This window comes from Anopheles arabiensis, chromosome 3 (genome assembly GCF_016920715.1).
Source record: "Anopheles arabiensis isolate DONGOLA chromosome 3, AaraD3, whole genome shotgun sequence".
Taxonomy (NCBI): domain Eukaryota; kingdom Metazoa; phylum Arthropoda; class Insecta; order Diptera; family Culicidae; genus Anopheles; species Anopheles arabiensis.
In genome coordinates this window covers 74900271-74922901 of record NC_053518.1, presented here as the reverse complement: position 1 = coordinate 74922901, position 22631 = coordinate 74900271, and the positions used below count along the sequence as shown (strand labels likewise).

Below are 22631 nucleotides of genomic sequence, written 5' to 3'. Positions count from 1 at the left end.
AAAAACAATTCAAAACTATAAAGAGAGGACTTATATGACTTTAAGTCCACAACATGATATTTGCTCTACACTATCATCCAAACAACGTTTTCTTCCTCATCTAAAACAAAGTTATTTACATAAATTGATAATTTCAATTTACAACCAAATTCAGCATACATTAACCCGCTCGGCTGCGCTCTACCTTTGCTTCCGAAAAACCAGATCCCGTAACAGAAATGGTAATGGCTAACGATGGTGCTTTGGGACAGAAAACGAAGGACATAAAGAATTAGAAGCAATCCCTTTGCTCACGTAAACACAACGATTCCAGGTGGATCGTATGTAAATTCAATGTGCAAAACTAACCGGTCGGTTATAACCGGTACTATTACCATTTTAGTCCGGTCCGTTTCTACCGTACGATTACGTAAAACGAGAGAACTCTTGGTAAAGGATTCAGTATTGCATCTTTTATTCCTGTGAAGGCCACCCCAACAGTAGCCGTGTTGGTATTGAAAATGGAGGAAGAAAATGGCAACGAACCAACCGTTGGCTCTTTTATTTTTTGTTCGAGGAAGACAGTGAGAGCTTATTTGCGTTGTTTTACTGCGAATAACCTTTCCATTTCCGATGCTCGCTGCTACATTGCAGTTGGGGGGAAAAGCATGGACAAATGAAGATGCACTCGTTTCAGAGGTTTCGCAAAGCATTCGCCGTAATTGCCTCACGTAGTTAGTGGCTTTAAGGATGTGACGGGTGCTGCGTTTTTTCAAGCAATTACTTTGGTTTTCTTTTCGTCAAAGAGACAGAAAGAGAATGAACGAGATGGAGGAAAGTACTGCAGCCAGCGATAGCAAACTTTGAAACAGCACAGCTAAATAAGGATGAATGGAAAGCAGTAAACTAGAAACGAAAAGCATCAACACAATAGCATGAATTATGCACCATTCGACGGTGGGACAGCAACAGCAATGAAAGGCGCGTGATGAAGCAGCAGATTTTTCCTTGCCCATCCGTACCAATGGACTGTTTTTGCTTGCGTGTGCAAGCGAACAGTTGTGGATACTTCCATGTGCATCAACGCCTCCAGTTGACAGGATAATGGGCTCCGGCTCGGAAGGTCAACTGGTGCAAGAAAAGTTGCCAAGTTGTTTATCGCTTTGCAATTTTTGCGCTTGCGAAACAAGGAAGCACCAGCCGCCATCCGCTGAAGTAAAAGCTTCCATGCTGTTGTTGGCATTCTTTAACCTAGCATTTCGTGACGCAAGCGCTAATGCTGTGCGCATTTCATTTGTAAGCATCAATTTTAACCAGTTTTAAAATGGCTTTAATCGTCTTGTTTAATTTCCGTTTGTGGAGCTCAAAATGGAACTTGAAATGATACTGGTTTAAACACTTTGCGACTTGTACGCCCATTCACCCCCAATCCTAATCCTTATTATTGAATTAAATGTTCCAATCTGCTTTGCCTCCTTTGCGAAACTTTGCGAAAACACACACCAAAGGAGGAAATCATACAAATGCCCTTTCGGTGGTGTGTGTAATCAGATGAGAAGCTCGTGAACGAACGAAAAGTTTGACGTTTCAAGGTTAACTTTGGCTCTCTTTGTAACAATTCTTTCAACAACAATTATATTCGTAATCCTTGCTGTTTGTGCGTGAAAGAATAAGAAAAGCATAATTGCCCATCTACTTTAAAATTCATTCACGCGAACGTGCCAGCATTGCTGAGACTTAGAAGCATTCATTATGTTTGGTTTAATGATGTTTGGTGTTATAAAACGTTATGCAACCATTAGTAACGAGATGAGTATCGCGAGAAACGTGTTTGTATTGTACATTTTTTAATTTTAATTAACAAATGCTCTCAATACTGAGAGGCCTAGTTTACATAACCTCAGCCTTAGAAGGAAATGTTTTCATAGTAACGGGTGCAAAAAATGAGCCACATAGCACAAACCTAGTCAACAGACAGATCGGCCCTAGCCCCATATACATGGGTGAAAACTCTCGTTATAATATTTTTCTAAGGAACGTTGCGCGACACCTGCTAAAGCACCACACGGGTACGTACGGTACGGCGCGTGGTGAAGTAATTAAAATCATAATTAAAAGCCTGCCATGCTGCTGAGCCATGCCACGCGAATGGAAACATTTATGGATGAAATTCTGAGGAAAACGTTCTAAAGTTTTTTTTTCTTTGAGAATTAATGGAAAACAGGAAACACGATCACAAGGAAATGAAGTCAGATTTAATTCCAAATCAAGTACAATTATGTATTCCAAGAATCTTTACAAAATTCTTAAAACTTGTTAAAACTTAAGGTTCATCAATAGACGCTGTGGCTCGCAAAGTTTCTAAATTAAATTTCATACGTAAGCACCAATGTAACTTAACGTTTCTCTCAAAAACACTCAAAATGCAAAGCGCGTTAAGGCTTAAGCTTTGCTGGTTTCACGTTTAGCATTTTGAACGCCCGTTCTCCATTGAGCAGTTAGTAACATTATTAAGCAAAAGTTACTTTTACCTCAACTTTGTAACCCAATAAAACATTCCCCAAGCCAAAGCTGTGCGAAAGAATCGTGGTAGAAAAGGAGAAAAAAGGTTAAACTTTGCTTTTGGCCTTAAAAATCCATCCACAGAAAACGCTGCTGCAATGGCAACTCCCCGGCGTCGATATAGCGGTGGCACCGTTAGCGCCTGGAGGCGCTGTGCCCTTATTTTGAATTTTAATTGAGTTTTGTACATTTGCTCTACTAATAATAATCCACATGGAGTTGTTTGTACAGCACATTGCGAGGCGTCGACAGGGTAAATAGTAAATAATGCTCTCGACAGTGCGGGAAACAGTTTCAAAAACAGTCATCATTTGTACTATGAAATGAAGTATGGCTTGGAGCCGAAGCGAGATTTGTACTGGGAGAGTTTTTTTTCCCCAACTCGCAACAAACTAACCAAGGTAAACTCAAGCATAAAAGCATGCATAATATTACTCACGGGCGGGGGGTGATGGAAAAGGCTCACTGTTGATGTGCACTGAGCAAAGTTTTCCGTTCAATTGTTGCTGGCACGTTCGGCTCATCTACGTGCGGCCGTTCGCCGCATAACTTTGGGCGATAAGTGGAACAATTATGATCCGTCAAAACAATGTCTAGTTGATGGCAGCGAGGCAGCGAATAGCTGGAACTGCTAGTATATGCGCTTGATTGATGATGGTGCTCAACGGGGGGAGTCTTTTTTTTTCGCCAGTGTCTTCTCCACACTGAAGCTTTATTGTCGTAGATTGATCCTACCGATTGCTTTTTGAATGTTTTATCAGCCATGATAATGCGGCGCTTAATCAATCATTGATATTAATGTATTTGTTGTACATTATTCATAGTAAACATCTTTTTCATGTTTTATTATTGTTTACTTTTGTAGAGACTTTGTGCGGATTGGCTTCATTCATGTCTCAGCGCAGTCTCCATTAAATGATGTAAGAGGTCACACATCATGAAACGAATTCCCTACCAAGCAGGATTGAAATAATGCTTTTTTGGCGGTGCACTATTATTTTCTTACTGTCAACCTTCAAGTAGAGCGAAAACTTTTGCAGGAATTGAAGGGTTCAGAACAAGATTTCACCTATAGTAATTTAAGCCTGATGCTTTTACTGGTTTTGCCTATTTCTTACCGTGAAAGATAACAAAATTCTGTGGTTCATCCAAAACGTCCCAAATATATAAGTTTGACTATAGTTGGCTGACTTTGGGCCCCTTCACGATTCTAGTCAGTTTTTTGTATGGAGTTTGACAGTTGGAGGCTGAAAATTAGATTCAAAGCTAGAACTAGATTCGAGTACCTGCTCGAAATAATGGCAAAATACGGTGTTGTTTACATTTATCCCAAGGTGATTGAATCCAGAATCAAAGTGTATGTAGTCCAGGTGGTCTCATAGCATATTTTTTATAACAAAATTTGAATATAACTTTTCGACAGGATGGGTGAAAACCTTTGCAGGATGGTGAAAACACTCTTAAAATCTTCATTCAGAAAGAGAAGCGATAAAAATCAACCTTCTAAATTCATAAACCTTGGGAAAAGTCCACCTGCATATTATACCCAATTAGATAGCTGCTCGAAAACTGCTATACAATGAAAACAGCTGACAGACTGAAATTTCAGCCTAAGAACTTAAAACGGAAAGGGCCCCTTTGTTTATGCAATGATTTAGTGAAACAAAAGTGAAAATATAAATCGAAATAATGATTCGATTATTTTTATGATGATTTGAACATTTTCTAATAATTTATTTTCATTTTTTATCAATCCTGTTTTTATTTGTCAGCTGTTGTGTTTTTCTCAACATATATTCCCTGCGACATATCAGTTTCGAACATGAATGGAAAAGAAACAAAGGAAAGGATGAGGATATAGATCTGAAATTATATTTCACATTCTTGAAGTGGGTTCTTTCAGTTTAATGTAACGAAAAAAATGCAAATTTATATCGAAAAGTCGAGCCAAACATCACTACTCCACATGGATCTAATCAGACAATTGAATGTGTAATAATTTATTGCGCAATTTACTTTTTACGGCAAACCTCAAATTAAACTAACCTTGTTTACCTGCTGCTTCCGGATACAAATCTCGAAAATCCCAGCTTCGCAGAAATTTGTGCGTCTTTCAATTTGTAAGTAAAATAAAACACGTTTTTACACATTTTTACGGATCAACAACTCACTCGTACGGCAATCCGGTACACGTGAATGCCAAAGGTCTATCAAAGAATTCCTGATTGTACAGCTTACGGGGAAAATGATAATGGTTTCCGAAGAAAGATAACGTTAGGCTCAGTAAGGGCAATGCTTGACATGTTCAATTGTGTGTCTCATTCCCGGAAAATGTCGACACGAACAGTCGTTTTCTTTGGCTAGAAAAAAACAATGTTTTTTTTTTCTTCTAAAGATAAGCTCGAATTTGTTACTTTATATTTGTAAAAAAGCAGAATAATGCATTACAAAAACGGCTTTTTTCCTATTAGATTAAAAAACTTTTCTGATCACTTTGAGTATATTTTTAAACACCTACAAGCTCACAGCCATAACCACTCACTCACTGATTGCTGTGTTAATTAACCTCTCAGCCAATCAGCAACTGTACGCTTGATTTCGAGTTTAAATTGTCCGTTTAATGGGGGCTGTGGTCGTTCAGCTGCAGCAATAACCGTTCAAGGGCCAGCGGCAAACCAATCGATTACGCTGACCGTTATAAAGCCATAAAAAACGCTCTCCTCATTTACCACCCAAGAACGATGGTGCTGCACGCCACAAATCAAGCCGAACCGTCCATCCAACCCGTCTAGGGTTAGTGCTAAGCTTTTGAGATCATTATTGCTCCCCCAACACACCCCAGGCCCTCGGTCGTATAAAAATAAGCTTCTGCACGCTCATTAACGCACGCGGGTAAACAACGAAATCGGTCGACAATGACAGCTAAGCTGCCGGCAGCAAGTAAAGTCGCAATCAAAGCAACCAAACGATCAGTGCAGTTCCCGTCGACTCATCGCTGCACAAAACGGTACCCCCTTTGTGGTGGCCCGTGTCTACTGGATTGGAAAATTGTGTCGACGGTAAAGATGATTAAGATTCCCTTTTTGCAAGCCGATCCTTTATGCGAGCCGAGCAAGCGGAAGTTTATTACACCGCGTAATAAGGTATTGTGCAGGGCGGGAAGCTTCTGTACGCTTTTATGTTCTTCGCCCATAGCTTGACACACACACACGTACATACATTCGCGCTCCATAGTATTCTTTCTCCAACAAGCGGAACGAAAGACGTGCCCGCCGCCACCCCCGTAAAGGAACGTTAAAGTCAGACGTGTGCGCCCTTGCATGTATCCTCCCACTGTGGGAAGCGATGGGCAGAAATCAGCTTTCGTGACACAAACATACACACACACGTACGCGTTGTGCCGTCTGTGGTGGATTGAAGGTACAAGGAGAGTTTCCCACGCCTAAGAAGCCATCGGGAAGCTGTTTTTTTTCCTTCCTTTTTTTGAGCTGTGTGTTGTCGCCCTGAAGCACCCCAAATCAGACGATAATAGATTTCCCAGTGCTGTGTGTGTGTGTGTGTGTCAGCATGGGTTCATTTTCCATTACTCGAGTGTGGGACGACGCGAAGGGTGCAAGGTAAGCCTTTGCTTCTTGGGCCATTTTTTCCGCCATCGGGAAATATTTTCCTATTTCAAACCCGTTCACGTCCACAAATGCGAATAAAAAGAAGCAAAAAAGAACAACCTGCTGTGTGGTACCGTTCAATGGAAATAAGAAAAACGCTCCACATGTGTGTGCGTGTGGGAAAAAAACACATTCGTTAGTATGTTCGTTACCATTTGCCCGGCCTGTCTATTGCCGCGTCTACTCAATCTTGCTCAGCGATTGGCGTGTTGTGTGGCGTGTACACGGTGGATACCGCCAGGGTTCGACTTCGATCTCCCCCCCCCCCCCCTTTGCAACGCCCATCCAATCCCGTCTCGGGTTTGTTTCGAACCTCCGAACTGTGGCTATGATACGGTCGGGTGAAACTGATCCTAATGGGATGTAGTTGTGTAGCATCCATTATTATTGGCCAACATTTTATTCCTTTCCTTCCTTTCGTGTGCTAGCCGTGATTGGAATTGAATGGTGGAATTTAGTGAACCAAAAGGAGCAAAAAAAAAAAGAAACAAACAAGCAGCAAAGGAACACAACCGTGAAAGTAGCCCTATCCAAACATCGTGTTGCGTTTTGCGACGAAAGCTGAGATTAAACACACAAACACATAACTTAAAAAGAGGGGTTTTATGCGAGGTTGTGCTGCCCGTAAGATGGCAACCGGTGTGGATCAATATTTGATGATGAACTGTTTTAACACGGATTAGCCTGGAATAATCGATTTGAGCAGGGATTAGCTTCTCTGTGACGATGTGTGGTGCATATGAAGAGAAATTATTTCGTCTGGTCTACATGTTTTTATCACAAAACATTTTGAACCCAGTTTAAGTTGAGCAATGCAATCATGGGTAGGCAAAGTATGCGCACAGCATGCCTTCAAATGGTTTCCTATAATCTTTCAACAAGGCTTTGACCTGGAAGCACAATAAAGCAAATCTTTGTCAAGTCACAGATAGAAACATCAGCTTGCTTTTCCCTTTTTATTTGGTTGACCTGTTCCCAGAAAAAGTGCTTCTGCGTGCCTGGTTGGTGTACACTCGATTGCCTCTTCAAGCATCAAAACGATGAGGGGGCTTTGGGAGCTAACGAAGCTAACCAGATGGACCAGAACTCAATAAGAGAGTGGCGATTTTTTGCTGCTGCTCACTTGCTTCTGAGAATGGTCTTATCACATCTGTCCAGGGATCCAGTAGGAAAAGGCAGTTGGGCACATGATTTTTTGACATAGGAAAAGACTGCACTGCATGAAGAGTTCGTTTGAGAAACGATCACACAACAAAAAAAGAAGAGAAACAAAACAGAAACAAAAGAAAAACTAGGGTTTCCTGTACAACTTAATCTAGACACTGGTGTATCTATAAAGGCAGATAGACTCGATGGGAAAGTGATACAAAATGGTAGACTTCTGACAAAACCTTGTGTGCTTTCGTTCATAAACAGTGGCTATATTTCCCAACAGTTATTTAAATTGCGATTTTTGTGTTGGTTTATGATGGGACGGGGTTTTATCTTAATTTTCCGTCATTCCCTCAAATCATTTGTGTTGTAATGTGCTGTTGTAACACAAAACAAAAAAAAAACACAAAAAACAAGTCCTATGTTTTGGCCCAAAGCGAAATAGCATCAAGGAGAAGAACGGTGAGAGAAGATTAAGACCGCAGCTAGAGAGCAAGGGCTGCCAGTTTCAATGCTGCCTTTACAACAACATCAAATTAAGACACATGGCCGAAACATGAAGCGATTCTGGGATTAAATATAATAAAAGGGACAAAAGCTGGAAAAGGAACGTTCTTTTCTGCAGCTTTTTTACATCTTTAAGTTAAATTTTGTATCCAATCGGATATGACTTGCAGTCAGTGCTGCAAAATGTCATGAGTATCACGAGATTTTCACAAACGAAAACAATGAACATATCTGTGGTAGCTTGATGCTCATTGCTGATTGTCAATAATAATAGTGCGTCATGACCTGCTGAAAACGACATGTGAATTTTTGAGTCCCCGCGATATTCTGACTGACAAGCTTAGCTTAATGCCGGCACAAGCATAATCATGATTTTTTTCTGGCTGTGAACAGTGCTGCCAAATGCCACTGTTTCAGTCATCAACACTCATGACTGAAACGAAGCTCACATCAGATCACGTACACAACTGAGATGATCAGTGACAATACTCAAACAGTTGGAGAATCAATCACATGCTTGGTGACATTTAGTTTAGCACCCAACTTTTGATCACTCACTTGGTCACGACATTATTGTCGACGATAATCGCGACATTCTTGGAATATACTTGGCGCGTGGGCTCTAGCAACAAAATGAGCATGCTTTCTCCCTCTATCTGTTTTGATTATCAGTCGGCTCAAAAAGATCGAGAAAACATGCTCATTTTGTTTCTTGGAATCACTCGCACGCACCGCATATCTCCAGTGACCATCGCGATGATCACCGACTGAAAATGTCGCGACCAAGTGACTACTGACCAAGAGTTGGTTGCTCACAATGACACCAAGCATGTGATGGTCGCACCAACTGTTTGAGGCTCGCCTATGATCATCATAGTATCATCACGATGACATGATTTTGTTTCTGTCGGAATTTGTCATGGCTATGTCAGTGACATTTTGCAAAACTGATCACAGCAAAAAAAAAGTCATGACAAAATGACTGACCAAGCGTTGATTGCTAATATGTTACCAAGCATGTATTGGACACATCAACCTTTCTGAGTATCACCATAACTACAATTTTTCACCTGGAAAACCATTGCCGATAGCTTGATTCAGATAAATCATGAGTACCATAAACTTCCAATAACATACGATGACTGGCCATGTTTGGAGCTTGCAAAAACAATGTTATATTAACTGTAGCGAAATTACAAGTAGTGTAAACGAAAGTATAAAGATGATACTTCAAAATTTTGCCATGTTGCCTGACATCAAAAACGCTACTAACGTATTATTGATAATCCTAATATTTGGATACTTCAGAACTATTACTTCCTCGTGACCACGAAAATGGAAGATTATATCTTCAATAGTTGGAACTTATTTTTATATTTGAAAATAAAACCTACGTATTGCAAAATGGATCTGAATTTAAGCACACAACTCTCTTAAACTCCGCTTAGATGTACCGACACCTTTCACATTTACCTTACATCACTCAATACAGGAAAAATGTCACGTACACGTAAAGGAGGTAAAAATGTATGCATAAAAAACACTCGTCAACTCCCACCTTCGATGCTTCGATATTGCCAACACGTCAAAATGTGGAATGCGTCAACTCGGTTTGCCCTTGCTGCGAACGTCCTGAAAACGATGGATGCAGACTCATCGGTAGGAATGACTGGTCCATCACGTTTTGCGGCCACACGCTGTCCATAGGTGAAGCATATTTTGCATCCATTTCGCATTCCATAATCTCCACCTATACCACCACACATCCGCTTTAGATCCCATGAATGCCGCTAGCGCAACCCAATGGCCATTACCTATAATCGCTGGGATGCTTATTCCGCTCTTTTTTGCGATCCTAACCGGGTCCCATCAAACAACCCACCCTTTTCAATGGCCAGGACTACTTTCGTACTTCCTATCATTTGTCAGTTATTCTCACCAGAGTGTGTTTTTTGTTGTGGTTGTAGCTCTACATTATACTTGCTGTTTCGTGTGAACGATGAAGATTGGTTTCTCGGTGCCCTGAATAATAGATTACACATTCATTCGAGTTCAAATAAAACACACCGGATGCGTTCGATCGTGTGCCGTTCGCACGGGAGGGGGTGGAGCAGTTAGCACCCAAGAATTCCTCCATTTTGTGGTGGCGACTGCAGAGGGGAGAGGGTTCTCAGTTTATGTTTGTGTTAAACCATCGAAAATCTTGCCCAAAGGGCTAACGCCCCCAGGCCTTGGGAGGGACATTACGATGAACGGGAGCACGTTTCGCGTGACAGAGCCCGGATATTCATAATTTATGATTCAAACCGCTTGCCGAGTTTACCCTCTGCTGTCGTTAGTTCTGTGTTCTGCTGTGTTCGTTGGTATGGTGAGGGTTTTTCAGTGGAGTCTTCCGGATGGCGTGACGATGAAGCTCTCGCTCTACTTTTTTCTCTGAAGAATCTTTCGCTTTCTCCTTCTGTAGTTCTGCTCTTCTGCATGTTGAGCAATTTATACCGACCTATCATTAGAAACACGATGAAAACGGATTTTGTTAATAAAATGTGTGTGTCTGTGTGTGTCTTTGTGGCTTTCTTCGATTAATTTCCGCAGGCAACCCTCGGAACAAAACCGCACTGAAGCCGGGCCATTCGCTGATGGACTGGATCCGGCTGGGCAACTCGGGCACCGATCTGACCGGCACCGGGGGCCGCATCGTACCCGTCAGCCATGCGGAGCTTGCCAAGCACGATCGGGCGGAAGACGCCTGGATGGCAATACGGGGGAAGGTGTACAACGTGACGCGATACATGAACTTTCATCCCGGAGGTAAGTCGTTGTTTTTTTTTGTTTTCTTCTTTAATTTGCTACAGTTAATTAGGTACCAGAGCGGTGAGTGATGATGCTGGATGACGATGTTTTAGATGGGTTTGAATGATGGAAACCCTATTAATAAACTGTCCTTTCAGAGGAGGGTTAAGGATTGGCTTTGGCATAATTATTTAAAAGCAAAGGCCCCCTCGTTTGATTACAAGGATAAAGTTATTAACGGGTATTTATATTTAATAAAAATATCTGTCTGCTTGATAGTGGATGTAAGGGATGATCTCAGATCTTAATATCAAAGCAGTTTTCAGGAAAATATGATGGGACACGAATGTCTTTATAAGAATCGATTACGTAGCATTACAACGGTATAAACTATTGTCGCAAAAAAGTCTGAGAATGTCGTAAAAATATTATGCGATTGTCGCATAAAAAAAAACACCTGTCGCAAAAATATGTTTCGATTGTCGCAAAAATATCGCAATTGTAATATTTGTTTGCGACGGTCGCAGATATTTTTACAGCAAGTTCAAAACATTTTAACGACAATGCAAAAAATTGGAAGAACCTCCATCTATCGTACTAAATTCGGAACTAATCGAAAGAGTTAGACAGGCTAAATACCTGGGAGTTATCCTAGACGACAGGTTGAAGTTCCACGCTCACATTCACTGGGTCATCGCTAAAGTGGCAAAGAACTGTGGAGTGATAAGTATATTGGCGAAGGATCTCGATTTTTTTGGGAAAGTTCATCTCTACAAATCATTGATCTCGCCGCACTTTGCCTTCTGCTCATCCATTTTGTTTCTTGGCAACAAAGGTAAAATTAAAAGACTTCAAAGGTTGCAAAACCGTATCATGAGGTTAATTATGGGGTGCGATCGACGTACGCCGTCTGCGGTTATGCTAGATATTCTTGAATGGATGTCAGTAGAGCAGCGGATTGTGTACCAGACCATGACTTTTATATTTAAAATGTTAAAAGGCCTGTTGTCTGGGTATCTGGGGGAGAGCATGTACATTGGCACCATACATGCAGGGCAAATGAGCCCAGGGTACCTAACTTGCATTCCCTAAGTGCCAGAAACTCTTTGTTTTACAAAGGTATTCAACGGTACAACAGTTTACCCGGTGAAATTAAGAATGCGAGAAGCTTGTCGGATTTCAAACGTAAGTGCGTCATATATGTCAAACAAACTATATGATGTGAAATATGTGTAGATGTCCCATTAAATGTTTAACTGCAGTTGTCATCTTGATCTTCGTGATGATGATAAGATTTTTCTTTATATATCATAATGAAAATTAAAAATATATATGTATGAAAGAGTCAACATAGGTTTGAGACACGCGCGCGTACAAGTCGATATTCGGGATCTATTTGGGGGAATTTACGGTTTGCAATCCAGGTCACATCAGGATTCACTTATTGATGATTGTAAGTGGCCAATTCCAGATACATTAGGTTCACCTGCTTTGGAAGGTAGTGCCCTAGAGCCAACGATTGGCACTAGTGGAACTGGCCATATGCATGTTGCAGTTGTGTTCTGATAAGTAGTGCGCTGGATCATTAGTTGGATTCTCAAGCCTATGTTGGGGAAAGAGGTGGGACTTATCATCATCATTCGCAGATTGTTTTGCGACTATGGCAAATTGTTTATGCGACAATGGTAGATTTTTTTGTTTTGCAATAATCGCAGATATGTTTAGAACAATTGCAAAATATTTGAGTTATTTTGTTATTTTGTGACAAACGCAACTTATTTTTTGCGATTTTCTCAGATGTTTTTGCGACTGTCGCACGGTTTTTTTTTAAAAAAAAAAGCAAAAATATAGATGAGGATGGGGTCACAATTTGAGTGACACTAGGGGTAATGGGATCAGAAATTCGCAATTTAGCATTACGTAATTGATGAATGACATCTAATTGTTTTAGGAAAAAATAAACGATGCGAACTAAACATCCTAATATTCGGGTAAACTAGAATTAGAATTTGGGGCTCTTCAATCTTTAAACACTATTTATACTGTCTTCATAAGTGCAAGAATATCTTTTTGAAAGCTCGACCCAATGTCGCTTGATCCGGATTTACTAATTATTTCATTTCCCTTCCAGGAGCCGATGAGCTGATGCGTGGTGCCGGCAAGGATGCAACAAGACTGTTCGAGGAGGTGCACGCCTGGGTGAACTACGAATCCCTGCTGGCAAAGTGCTACATCGGTCCACTGCGCAACACGATTACCATCAATCTGGCGGACAGCAGCACCAACCCGAACAGTAAGCTACCACCGCCACCGCCCTCGTTTGCCCAAGCGTCCAAGCTGAGCGTCACTGCCACACCAACGTCGCCACCAACGCCCACCAAGGATACGACTGATACGGCGTCCACCACGCCCCCACCGCCATCGATCGTCAGCTCGGCCAGTGACGATTCGCTGAAGCTGTCCATACCGATCGTGCCACGGTTTGACTGGATCCAGAAGACTGCCGAACTGACGCTCATCTTCTACACCCGCTCGCTTGCCAACCCGGGCGTGATGGTGGAGTGCGTCGACCATCTCGAGGTGACGGTAAACATACTGCTCGAGTCGAGCGTCCAGCACCGGTACCGGTTCCATCTCGCCAACAACGTCCGGTGGCCGTGTACCGTCCGTACGTCGCTCGAATCGGGCAAAATCGAGCTAATGTTTAACAAGCTCTGCCCCGCCCTGTGGACCAGCTACGGGCAGATGACGTACGAGCGGCGGGAAAACTGTGAGCTACAGCTGCACGAGTACGACGTGGCAACGCGCGTTGAAATTACGCACGATTCCTGTGCGCTGCTGTTGCGGCCGAAAAACAACAGCCTGCTGCAGGTGACACCCGTCGGGCATCACGTGTCGGTGTCGGCTTCGATCGACGGCGAGTACGTGTCCCGGAGCTACACACCCGTGCCGGCCAGCTGCGTCAGTACGGACTGTCCGGGCACTTTCATACCGCTGCTGGTGAAATCGTACCAGGACGGGTGCCTGTCGAAGCATCTGACCCGCCCGGTACCGCTCGGCACGTCGCTGCAGGTGTCCCAGCCGAGCGGGAACTTTGCGCTGAGCAAGCTGCGGCATCACAATCGCTTTGCACTGCTGGCCGCCGGCAGTGGACTGACGCCGATGCTGGCCTTACTGCACTATCTGCTCGAACGGAACAGCAATCGTATGTGAGTATGTGGGGCGTCTCGAGATTATGTTTGGTTTATCTAGGCTGGATGCCTCATTGGCCATGAGCTTTCTAATCTCGAAAGTCGTGAACCTAACACAACCTAACAGAATCATGGACCTCTAAACAAGCTTAAATCTCTAAAGATTCATAAATATCTTAAGCGTTATCGTTTGCAGCATTGATTACACTTCTTGATGTGATCTTCGGACGTGTGGGCAAATCAACAAGCATTGATCTGCCTTAATGCCTTAATCATAGTTTCAATAAAGTACACAAAAAACGTACAGCGGAAACAAACTGTGGTACTAATTAGAACAAATTCGATTTCAACCGTTTCATTCAACCGTGCACATTGCAGCGGCAAAGCAGGACAAATCTTAAGATACTGATTCATTACAGGGTTTTCCATGGCTTCTCATAGTTATGTGGCACTTCTTTGACTCTTATTATGGGAAGTGAACTTCATATTGTGGGAATTGGACTCTATGGCACCCGTTTCGAACGGTCTCTTTAGAAATTCCAGTTAGATTTGTTCAACAAGGGTGCGCTAGAGTCCAATTCCCATTACAATAGGTTTATGTCGCATAAGAAAGAGTCAATAAAATGTCCCACAGCTATGAGAACTCCTACAGAACCCTGTAAACTATTCATCTTGAAAGATACAAACATCTTTGAAAACTTTGAAACAAAAACGAATATTAATGAATAATTGGAGAGACGCACACTCAAAAATTCACTTTCAACAATAATTCACGTTCATGAACCTGGAGTTAACTGGTTTCGTCACCAACAAGTGCCTAAAATGTCCGCTAAACGCTAGCGCGGAGGTTCAGGCAAAGGGTAGCAACGGTTGCAGTTAGCCTAAGTAATTAGTTTGAAACTCTTTCCCAAAAGTTCACCAGTTTTGCACAAAACATAATTTGATTAATAACGGACCGCAACGACTCCAACAGAGAGTGGGGATTGAGATTTATATCAATCAATTTACATTTCCCTTTTTCGAGAACCAATCTACCAAGCCACAACAAACAAAGCCAAACTAAACTCTTCGCTTCGCTTGCTCTGCTTCGGGTACGCCAGCAACCAGACAAATAGCGTACCGAAACCCTTTTTTGCGCGGTAACTGCTCGGCTGTGATTGGGATTGGAGTGGAGTGGAATTTTCCGTTGACTCTAACCACGCTCCGCTCGGTTGCAAACTAATTGGAAAATAAGCTCGGTTGGTTTGCCAGCTCTCCAAAACTGTGGTCCAGCGGTTAAGGACGACAGTGACGACGATGATGCTCACGCGCATCATTAAAATGAGTCCACAAACGCCAACCCGAAAACCGTGTATAACCGCAAATGGATTGTGATTGTGAAATTTACTTTCCACAGCGTAATTGGAAATTGGGTATATGAACGAATTTAATTTTGCACATTGAGCATTGCATTGAAATTAACACCCAGGGGTAGTAGTAGAGGTTTAATACTGAAAAGTCTGGCGTGCGTAATCCTTCACCCCCCGAAAGCGCAGCCCGTGTGTTGAAGCGTGTTGAACACATAAAAAATCCATAATTCAATTGCCTTACGTTAGAATCTCCCTCAATCCATTGTACGTGGAAAAATATTGCTGCCCATTTTCCCGGAAGGCAAAGCGAAGGGGGGAATGATGGTATGTGGGATGCGAAATGCGTCCAATAAATGGTTCCATTTTCAACCCCATTTACATAGGCTGTAACAACACAGCCGTGTACTGAACACACATATATTCAACAACAAAAAAAAAAAACAAAAAATCTAGAACCCAACTGAAAAGCAAACGAGAGAAAAAAAGAGTAAAGCCCAATTGTTACGCTTAACGTATAGTTCCCACCTGAAACCATTGACGTAACTCAATTTTTGTTTCATTTTTGTTTTCCTCTTTCGATCACCATTCACAGTGAGCACATCTGTCTGCTGTACTTCAACAAAACCGAGGCGGATATCTGGTGCCGAGAGATGCTGGAAAATTTATGCAAAAAGGACAAAAGGTAATTTATTATCCTGACAATCCGAAGAGCACCAGCACACGGTGTTCGGGCGGTTTCCGTTTTAGCTGTGTGTGTGTGTGTATGTATGTTTGACCGTATGTGCGTCGTACTCAGTGTGCTTGATCGTTCGAGTGGTTCACTACCAGTACAGTAACAGTTCCTGGACGCATGGATGCAAAAACAAAAAAAAACCCAAATCCACTTAAAGCGAATGCAAGAGGAGACACAAATATATGAACTCGCTGCCAAATTCATGGACACAAGCGTCATTTGCTGTCTATAGATGGGGTGGTTTCTTATCACAACGCACTTCAAACCCTTTCCGGATGTGGACGACAATCCACGCCATGGTTTTGGCGAGCACCGGTAACACCACGTTGCACGTGAACGTTTCGAGCTGAATTATTCATGATTGTTACCACCATTTCGCTTTTGCAAGGGAGAGAAAGAACACAAAAAACAGTACAGCGAAGGTTTCTACGATCGAACGTGGAACCTATTCCAATCATTGCTCAACTGAACGCATAACGAAGGCAAAACACTCTCAATGATGCAATGGGTAAATATTGGTGGCAGTTTTCGTTGTGTGTGTGTTTTTTTCTGTTACGATATGGTTCGGAATATACCAGAAACATTTTGCCGTGAGAGTTCTAATTGACTTGCAAAAGGGATTTGATTTGCCTTACCTAATAACGCATAACGCCTTATACCTAATAGGCATAATCAAAGTGGATACAATTCGGAACACTTTTGGAAGTGTTTGGAATAATTGACATTCTTGCTTTTTCTGTAAATCTGAACCACGGGTTTGGTTTACCGTTTTTGCAATGAAACTAAACGAGCATGAATAATTTTACATTTGATGGAGAGTTGGATAAGAAATAATACGCAACAAAAAAACAGGACCAGGCTCTCAATCAACAATGTTAAAGAAACTTGGTTTAGAGAGAATATTAAAGCTCATTAAAGCGAGATTTATATATGTTACTTATTCATCCATTAATTATGGATGTTCTTCGACATTATGTTTGAAAAATTGAAGCATATTTCAGCTTCTAATCAAGCACTATTGACATTGAATAAGTAAAATAATGGTTATCGTCAAAAGCATACCATTGTATGCGTTTCCCTCCAACCAGCATTCTCAGATTGGTTTTAGTCAAATTAATGGTTTTACCAGGACTCAGAATTCCGATTCTGGAACTAAACCAGAAGCAGCAATAGTAATCTAACTGATAACCATGTAGGACATGAAATTGATCCATAATCCATACCATTCCTGGAACTGCATCCCAGTTCATAATGCTACTGGAAATGATACCAAATTTCAGTTATTGATACCGAACCCATATCGGTTCAGATACTGATCTGGTCCTTTATTGCCCTGGAGTTATTCCAAAGTTATTAGTAGTTCTGTAACTGATCTGATATCTAATGATCTCATATCGATTTTGAACCTGATCTTGAAACAATAGCGGTCTTGGAACTGATACTAGACGCGCGTTGGTCCTGTAACTGAATCCAAATCAATGAAATAGGTAATCTATACCTTTTTGGGAACAGAGTTTTAGAATTCTTGCTGCTCCTGGAAATGATATCCTACCGTTATCAGTTCAGGTACTAATCCGGTCCCATATGAACCCTGGAACTGATTAACAATTATTAATAGCTCGGTAACTTTTCCTGATTTCTTAACGATCTTGAACTTGATCTTTAACCTATATCAATCTTGGAACTCCTGGAAATGCATTGGACCTGTCATTGATTCCAAATCTATATAAGTCATGGAACTGATCCTTAAAACATACTTATATCCTATCCTGTCCTATACTGATTCTAAAACAATACTAGTTTTGCAACTCATACCGATCCTGGAACTAATCCTGCATTGTTCTAGATCTTATAAAGAACCCATAACGATCCTGGAACCGATTTCAAATCGACATCGTTTCAAGAACTGATTCTAAACCCAATACTATTCCTTTACCCAACTTATTTATATAAACTTATCCATTGAAACAAGTAACCCATAACATTTTATTCCCTTTATTCAATCTACAAATATCCTTCCCATAACCATCCAGTTTGTATTTACACTCCGAATTCACTCAGAACGTACCCATAATAACATCAAACAACTTTCCTCACAAACTCTCCCCCTGCGGGCTCTTGGGCACACATATCCGCACATACGTGCAATACGTCCGACATTACTGCGTGGAAAGCAACGAGCACTCCCGAGAGCTTTTGCAGCGTTCGTGTTTTGACAGCCGATTTCATAACATGCCAATTCCCGGCGGGAGGGTTACTACTGCTCTTGCCCTAAAGTGCGGATAAATGTACATAAGTTACGAACGGAACTTACCTCCGATAACAACATTATCGTTCCGGGGGGCAATTGGAAAAAAAAACTTTGCTGTGTGTCGTGTGCTTCCATAAACTTTGATAAACTTTGATAATCTGAACCCGGTAGTGAGGCATTTAGGAAAGATAATTGCCGAGAGAGTAGCGATCAATGTATGAACTATCCATTGCTTTCGACAAATCCCTTGCCCAATTATAGACAATGTGCCAATGTCAATTGAACACCGACAGTAATACTTCATGTTCTTGCTGAGTAAATATTTATCAAAAAACTGATATAAAGTGTCTAAAAGAGGGTAAATAAAAAAGCTAAAATATTGCTACCAACTTTGCACGATTATTTATTGCTGGCTCACTCTGTCAGAGATATCAACTAAGCTGCCACCGGGCCAGATGAGTCTCTCGTAACTTGTGCTTTGTATCTTTCCCGTCCTGCTTTCAGTTTTCGCATGGAACATCTATTCGGCTGACCAAAAAGCATTTGTGATATTGAAATAAAATTGACATTTATTGTATCTGGTAATTTGATTAAATTACTTAACGTATTATCTCCCAAAACAGGTGCTAAAGAATATTTTGAACAACACATGCAATATATGTAAACAAATGGAGCAATAATTATTTTGATTAAACTTAATAAAAAATTATATTGAATAAATTTAAACAAATTGTTTAAAAACAAATTGGATTAAAATGTAATACGTTTCCCCAACATCTGATTTGATCGCAGAAAAAACAGAATATAATTTCATTTCCATGCCATTGCCATGAAATGATCATATTGGAAATTACCTGTTTTCTTTTTACAACCAAAATATATTACACCCATCCTGTGAAATCTAATTGAATTGCACCTAAATAATATTCAGTATTAATCGTATTTTCGACGCTACAATAGCATAATTGAATATCGTAAACAATTATCTTAAACTGAGAAAATTCCAACAGACCCGCTCAAACTAAACAAAATCTTGGTCGAAATTTGGTGGAAATACCAATAATTAACCCGTTGGAGCCCTTCACGATTCTAGTCAGTTTTTTGTATGGAGTTTGACAGTTGGGGGCTGAAATCATGTAAACACTGCATACAAAACCACACACACAAAACTAGCCTGCAATTTTTAGTCTAGATTATTCTAGCCTCAAAGCTAGAATTAGATTCGAGTACCTGCTCGAAAAATAGCAAAACAAGGTGATGTTTACATTTATCCCAAGGTGCAGTAAAGAGATCTGGTGATGGAATCCAGAATCAAAGTGTATGTAGTCCAGATGGTCTCAAAGCATGTTTTTTACAACCAAATTTGAATATCACTTTTTGACAGGATGGGTGAAATTTTTTGCTCAAACAAGCCTTCTGGAAGCTTGACAAATACATAAAAAAAACTCTTAAAATATTCATTCAAAAACAGAAGCGATAAAAACCACCCTTCTAAATTCATACACCTTGGGATAAGCCCACCTGGATGTTATACCCACTTAGATAGCTGCTCGAAAACTGCTATACAATGCAAACAGCTGACAGGCTGAAATTTCAGCCTACGAACTTAAAACGGAAAGGACCCCAATATTTATAGTACTAAATACGCTCAAACATAAACTCAACTCATAAACAAGTGTAAACAAATTATCGTAGTAAATGGAAACAATGTAGAGCAAATGAAATGTTGGTCATTTCAATAACATCCTGAAAGAATGAAGAAAGAACTGTCTAAATGGTTTTTACTCTCCCAAATTAAAACCATAAAACAATAATGCAGTCGATGAAGTTATAATGGTTGAAAATTAACTAAAATTAACTAAAGCCATTAAGAGGAAGAAGACTTTCATAAAAACAATGTGAAATTTTGCGTATTTTTGCAGCAGAATTGATGCTAAAATTCTGTAGCTTGACAGCCAAGAGAAAATGATCAGTTTAAAAGAGAATTTTGATAATTATACTTTCATGTAAAAGTCATTTGTGACTACTCATTCATTATTCCACCTGCATACATGCTGCATATGTACAGTTTTGTGAGAACGATCCATCGATTTTTGTACAGTTTCTGCTCCATAGCAGCATAGACGCAGAGCATCCCAACAGGAAATGCCACCCTCCTCCCCCCGTGCACTACTCCGCGACTCCGTGAGATGCTGAACTTGCTGGCTCGCATTAATTAGTTGCTTGCTTTATGGGAACGAAATTGTTTATGAAACTTCCACCACCACGAAACGGGTTTTCCGCTCTTGCCTGCCCACCCAACGTACCCCGTCCACTGCACTACGTTCCTGTAGCGCACTGATGACGCTGCACTACCGTACAGTAATACCGCTTGCTGCATCATCATCGAGTGACTAGCATTCACGGCAAGCGAGGAAGAGCGAGATCCCTCGTTTCTTGCACTCTGTGCGCGGTGCCCAACGATCGATCAGATGATGAAGCAACGTTGGTTGGTGGTGGCACGGTCGGTCCCCGGCCGAAGTCGAAGACTGGGTAACAAACTCCATTACAGAGCAAAGCGGAGCTTGTGGGTAGCCGAGGACAATTACGACGCTCTTCAGCGTTGCAAGGCAAGTACGTTTAATCTAACTTGAGCGTACTTCCTTCGGAGCCGGCAACTCCCGTGGAAAGCCACCGCTCTCGGGTGGCTCGGTGTGTGGTGGCGTATCGAATTGAGTGAAATCTGGACCGGACATGGGTCGTCTGGGGTAGGGCCGGATGAAAGTTTCTATTTTAAGTCAGTGCTAGAAATTAAATTAACATATCATCTGCAGCCTCTGTGTCCCCGTGTCTTGCTATCTGTCAGCCTGTTGGGAAATGGTTCCAGCAACGAGTTAAAACATGCGGCTACTGCTGTCTGGTGTGGTGGTGGTCGAGGTAGAGCTTCGTTGGGAGCTGTATAAAATTTGCTTCCTTTTTTCCGGTTTGGAAGGGAATTTGCATCTGAATAGTGTTGTCGAGAAGGAAAAGCTGTTTTAGTTTTTGGGCCGCTTTTAAAACATGAAATTTACATGATATTAAGAAAAAAATTTATTGCAGTTGAATTTAATGGAGAATATATGAGGAGCTCTTTTTTTAAATTAGTTTTTTTTATTATGCTATTAAGCTACGACGAGATATACGAATTGTATGGTGATTCCACTGTTGTGCAGCGTATCAGCGTTGCCAGGCTCCGGTATCGATGTTAAACGCATACGCATCCACAAGAACAGAAGGCACAAGACCCTATTACAGCTTATGTAGTTGTTCAATGGAAATGATTCAACAGTATGGTCAAGACTAAATATCCCCGTTTTCAAACTTAATTTCCTCAAATGGTATCCGTTGTTAGGTAGTGTGTTAGAACATTGTCAGGAAGATTGTGATCTAGGCGTTACACGCGACTATAGTTTGAATTTCCGTTTACATATTAACAACACTCTTGGCAAGGCTTATAAGATTATAGGATTTATCTTTAAACAATTCCGTGAATGCAGGTGATGTCTAATGTCTTTAGTCGTTACTTACTTGTCTTGTGCGCTCATGCGTGGAGTGTACTGCTCGGTATTACGATTCCCGAACTATTCCTACTAAGATAAATAATAAACAAGATAGAGGCAACGAAAAAACGAAAGCTTAAGAGCCTTTACTTTAAAATGCGATCAATTTAGAGGACTGCCAAATTATCGCTCGCGTTGCCTTCTACTTGGCCTACAGACTAGGCTTTGGGACTGACCGATGACTTGGGAACATAGTTCTAAGGATAAATCAATGTGTATTTGTTGCTAAAAAACACAAAAAACGAATTCGTTTCGTTCCTAGTTCATTAGAAAGGATCAACATCTACACGCCTTCGATACTTCTTCGCTATCGCAACTGACATATTGATGAGATCAGGCGCTGGATACAGCGAACCGTTCCTAGCTATGACAAGGCAGTTACCTACCTTAACCCTAAGATAGATAATTTATATCGTGTTCTTGTTTGTCTTTAACAAACTAAACATACAGGGTTTCGAATCGTATAAGAATCATATAAGTATTAGTTCAATCGGTTAGGGGAATGTTGCAAATCGGTAGGGGAATGTTGCATGCAAGCTGTGGAAGTTTGTAATCATATAGGAGAGTGTTGCAATCCATTAGGGGAATTTTACAAGCATCCTGTTTAGCTGTCATCAGACGGTGTGTGCCGGTGTAAAAAGCATCGAATTGATACCGATGATGTTTTCTAAAAAACATCATTTGGAGTTGTTTTCGTGTGGCATTCAACTGTACACATGATAAGCTAAATAAATCCTGCTGTGGAGCCATAATTAAACATGATGAGGTAGTTAAATCAACGAAAATGTGTTGAGGTATTTACAGCGGCACCCACAGTCTGATGACAGCTCCACAGTACGCTTGCAAAATTCCCCTAATCGATTGCAACACTCCC

General features: G+C 41.1%; 1 protein-coding gene across 3 annotated transcripts in view; it reads left to right on the top strand.

Moving 5' to 3' along the window:
* Window positions 1-22631, top strand: part of LOC120900105 (cytochrome b5 reductase 4) — a 57515-nt gene that overhangs the window by 32655 nt on the left and 2229 nt on the right. For all 3 annotated transcript variants that reach the window (XM_040306699.1, XM_040306700.1, XM_040306701.1), the window contains exons 3-5: window positions 10458-10673; window positions 12787-13864; window positions 15788-15877. In XM_040306699.1, coding sequence (XP_040162633.1) covers window positions 10458-10673; window positions 12787-13864; window positions 15788-15877 — 1384 coding nt within the window. The remainder of the gene's footprint in view (window positions 1-10457; window positions 10674-12786; window positions 13865-15787; window positions 15878-22631) is intronic.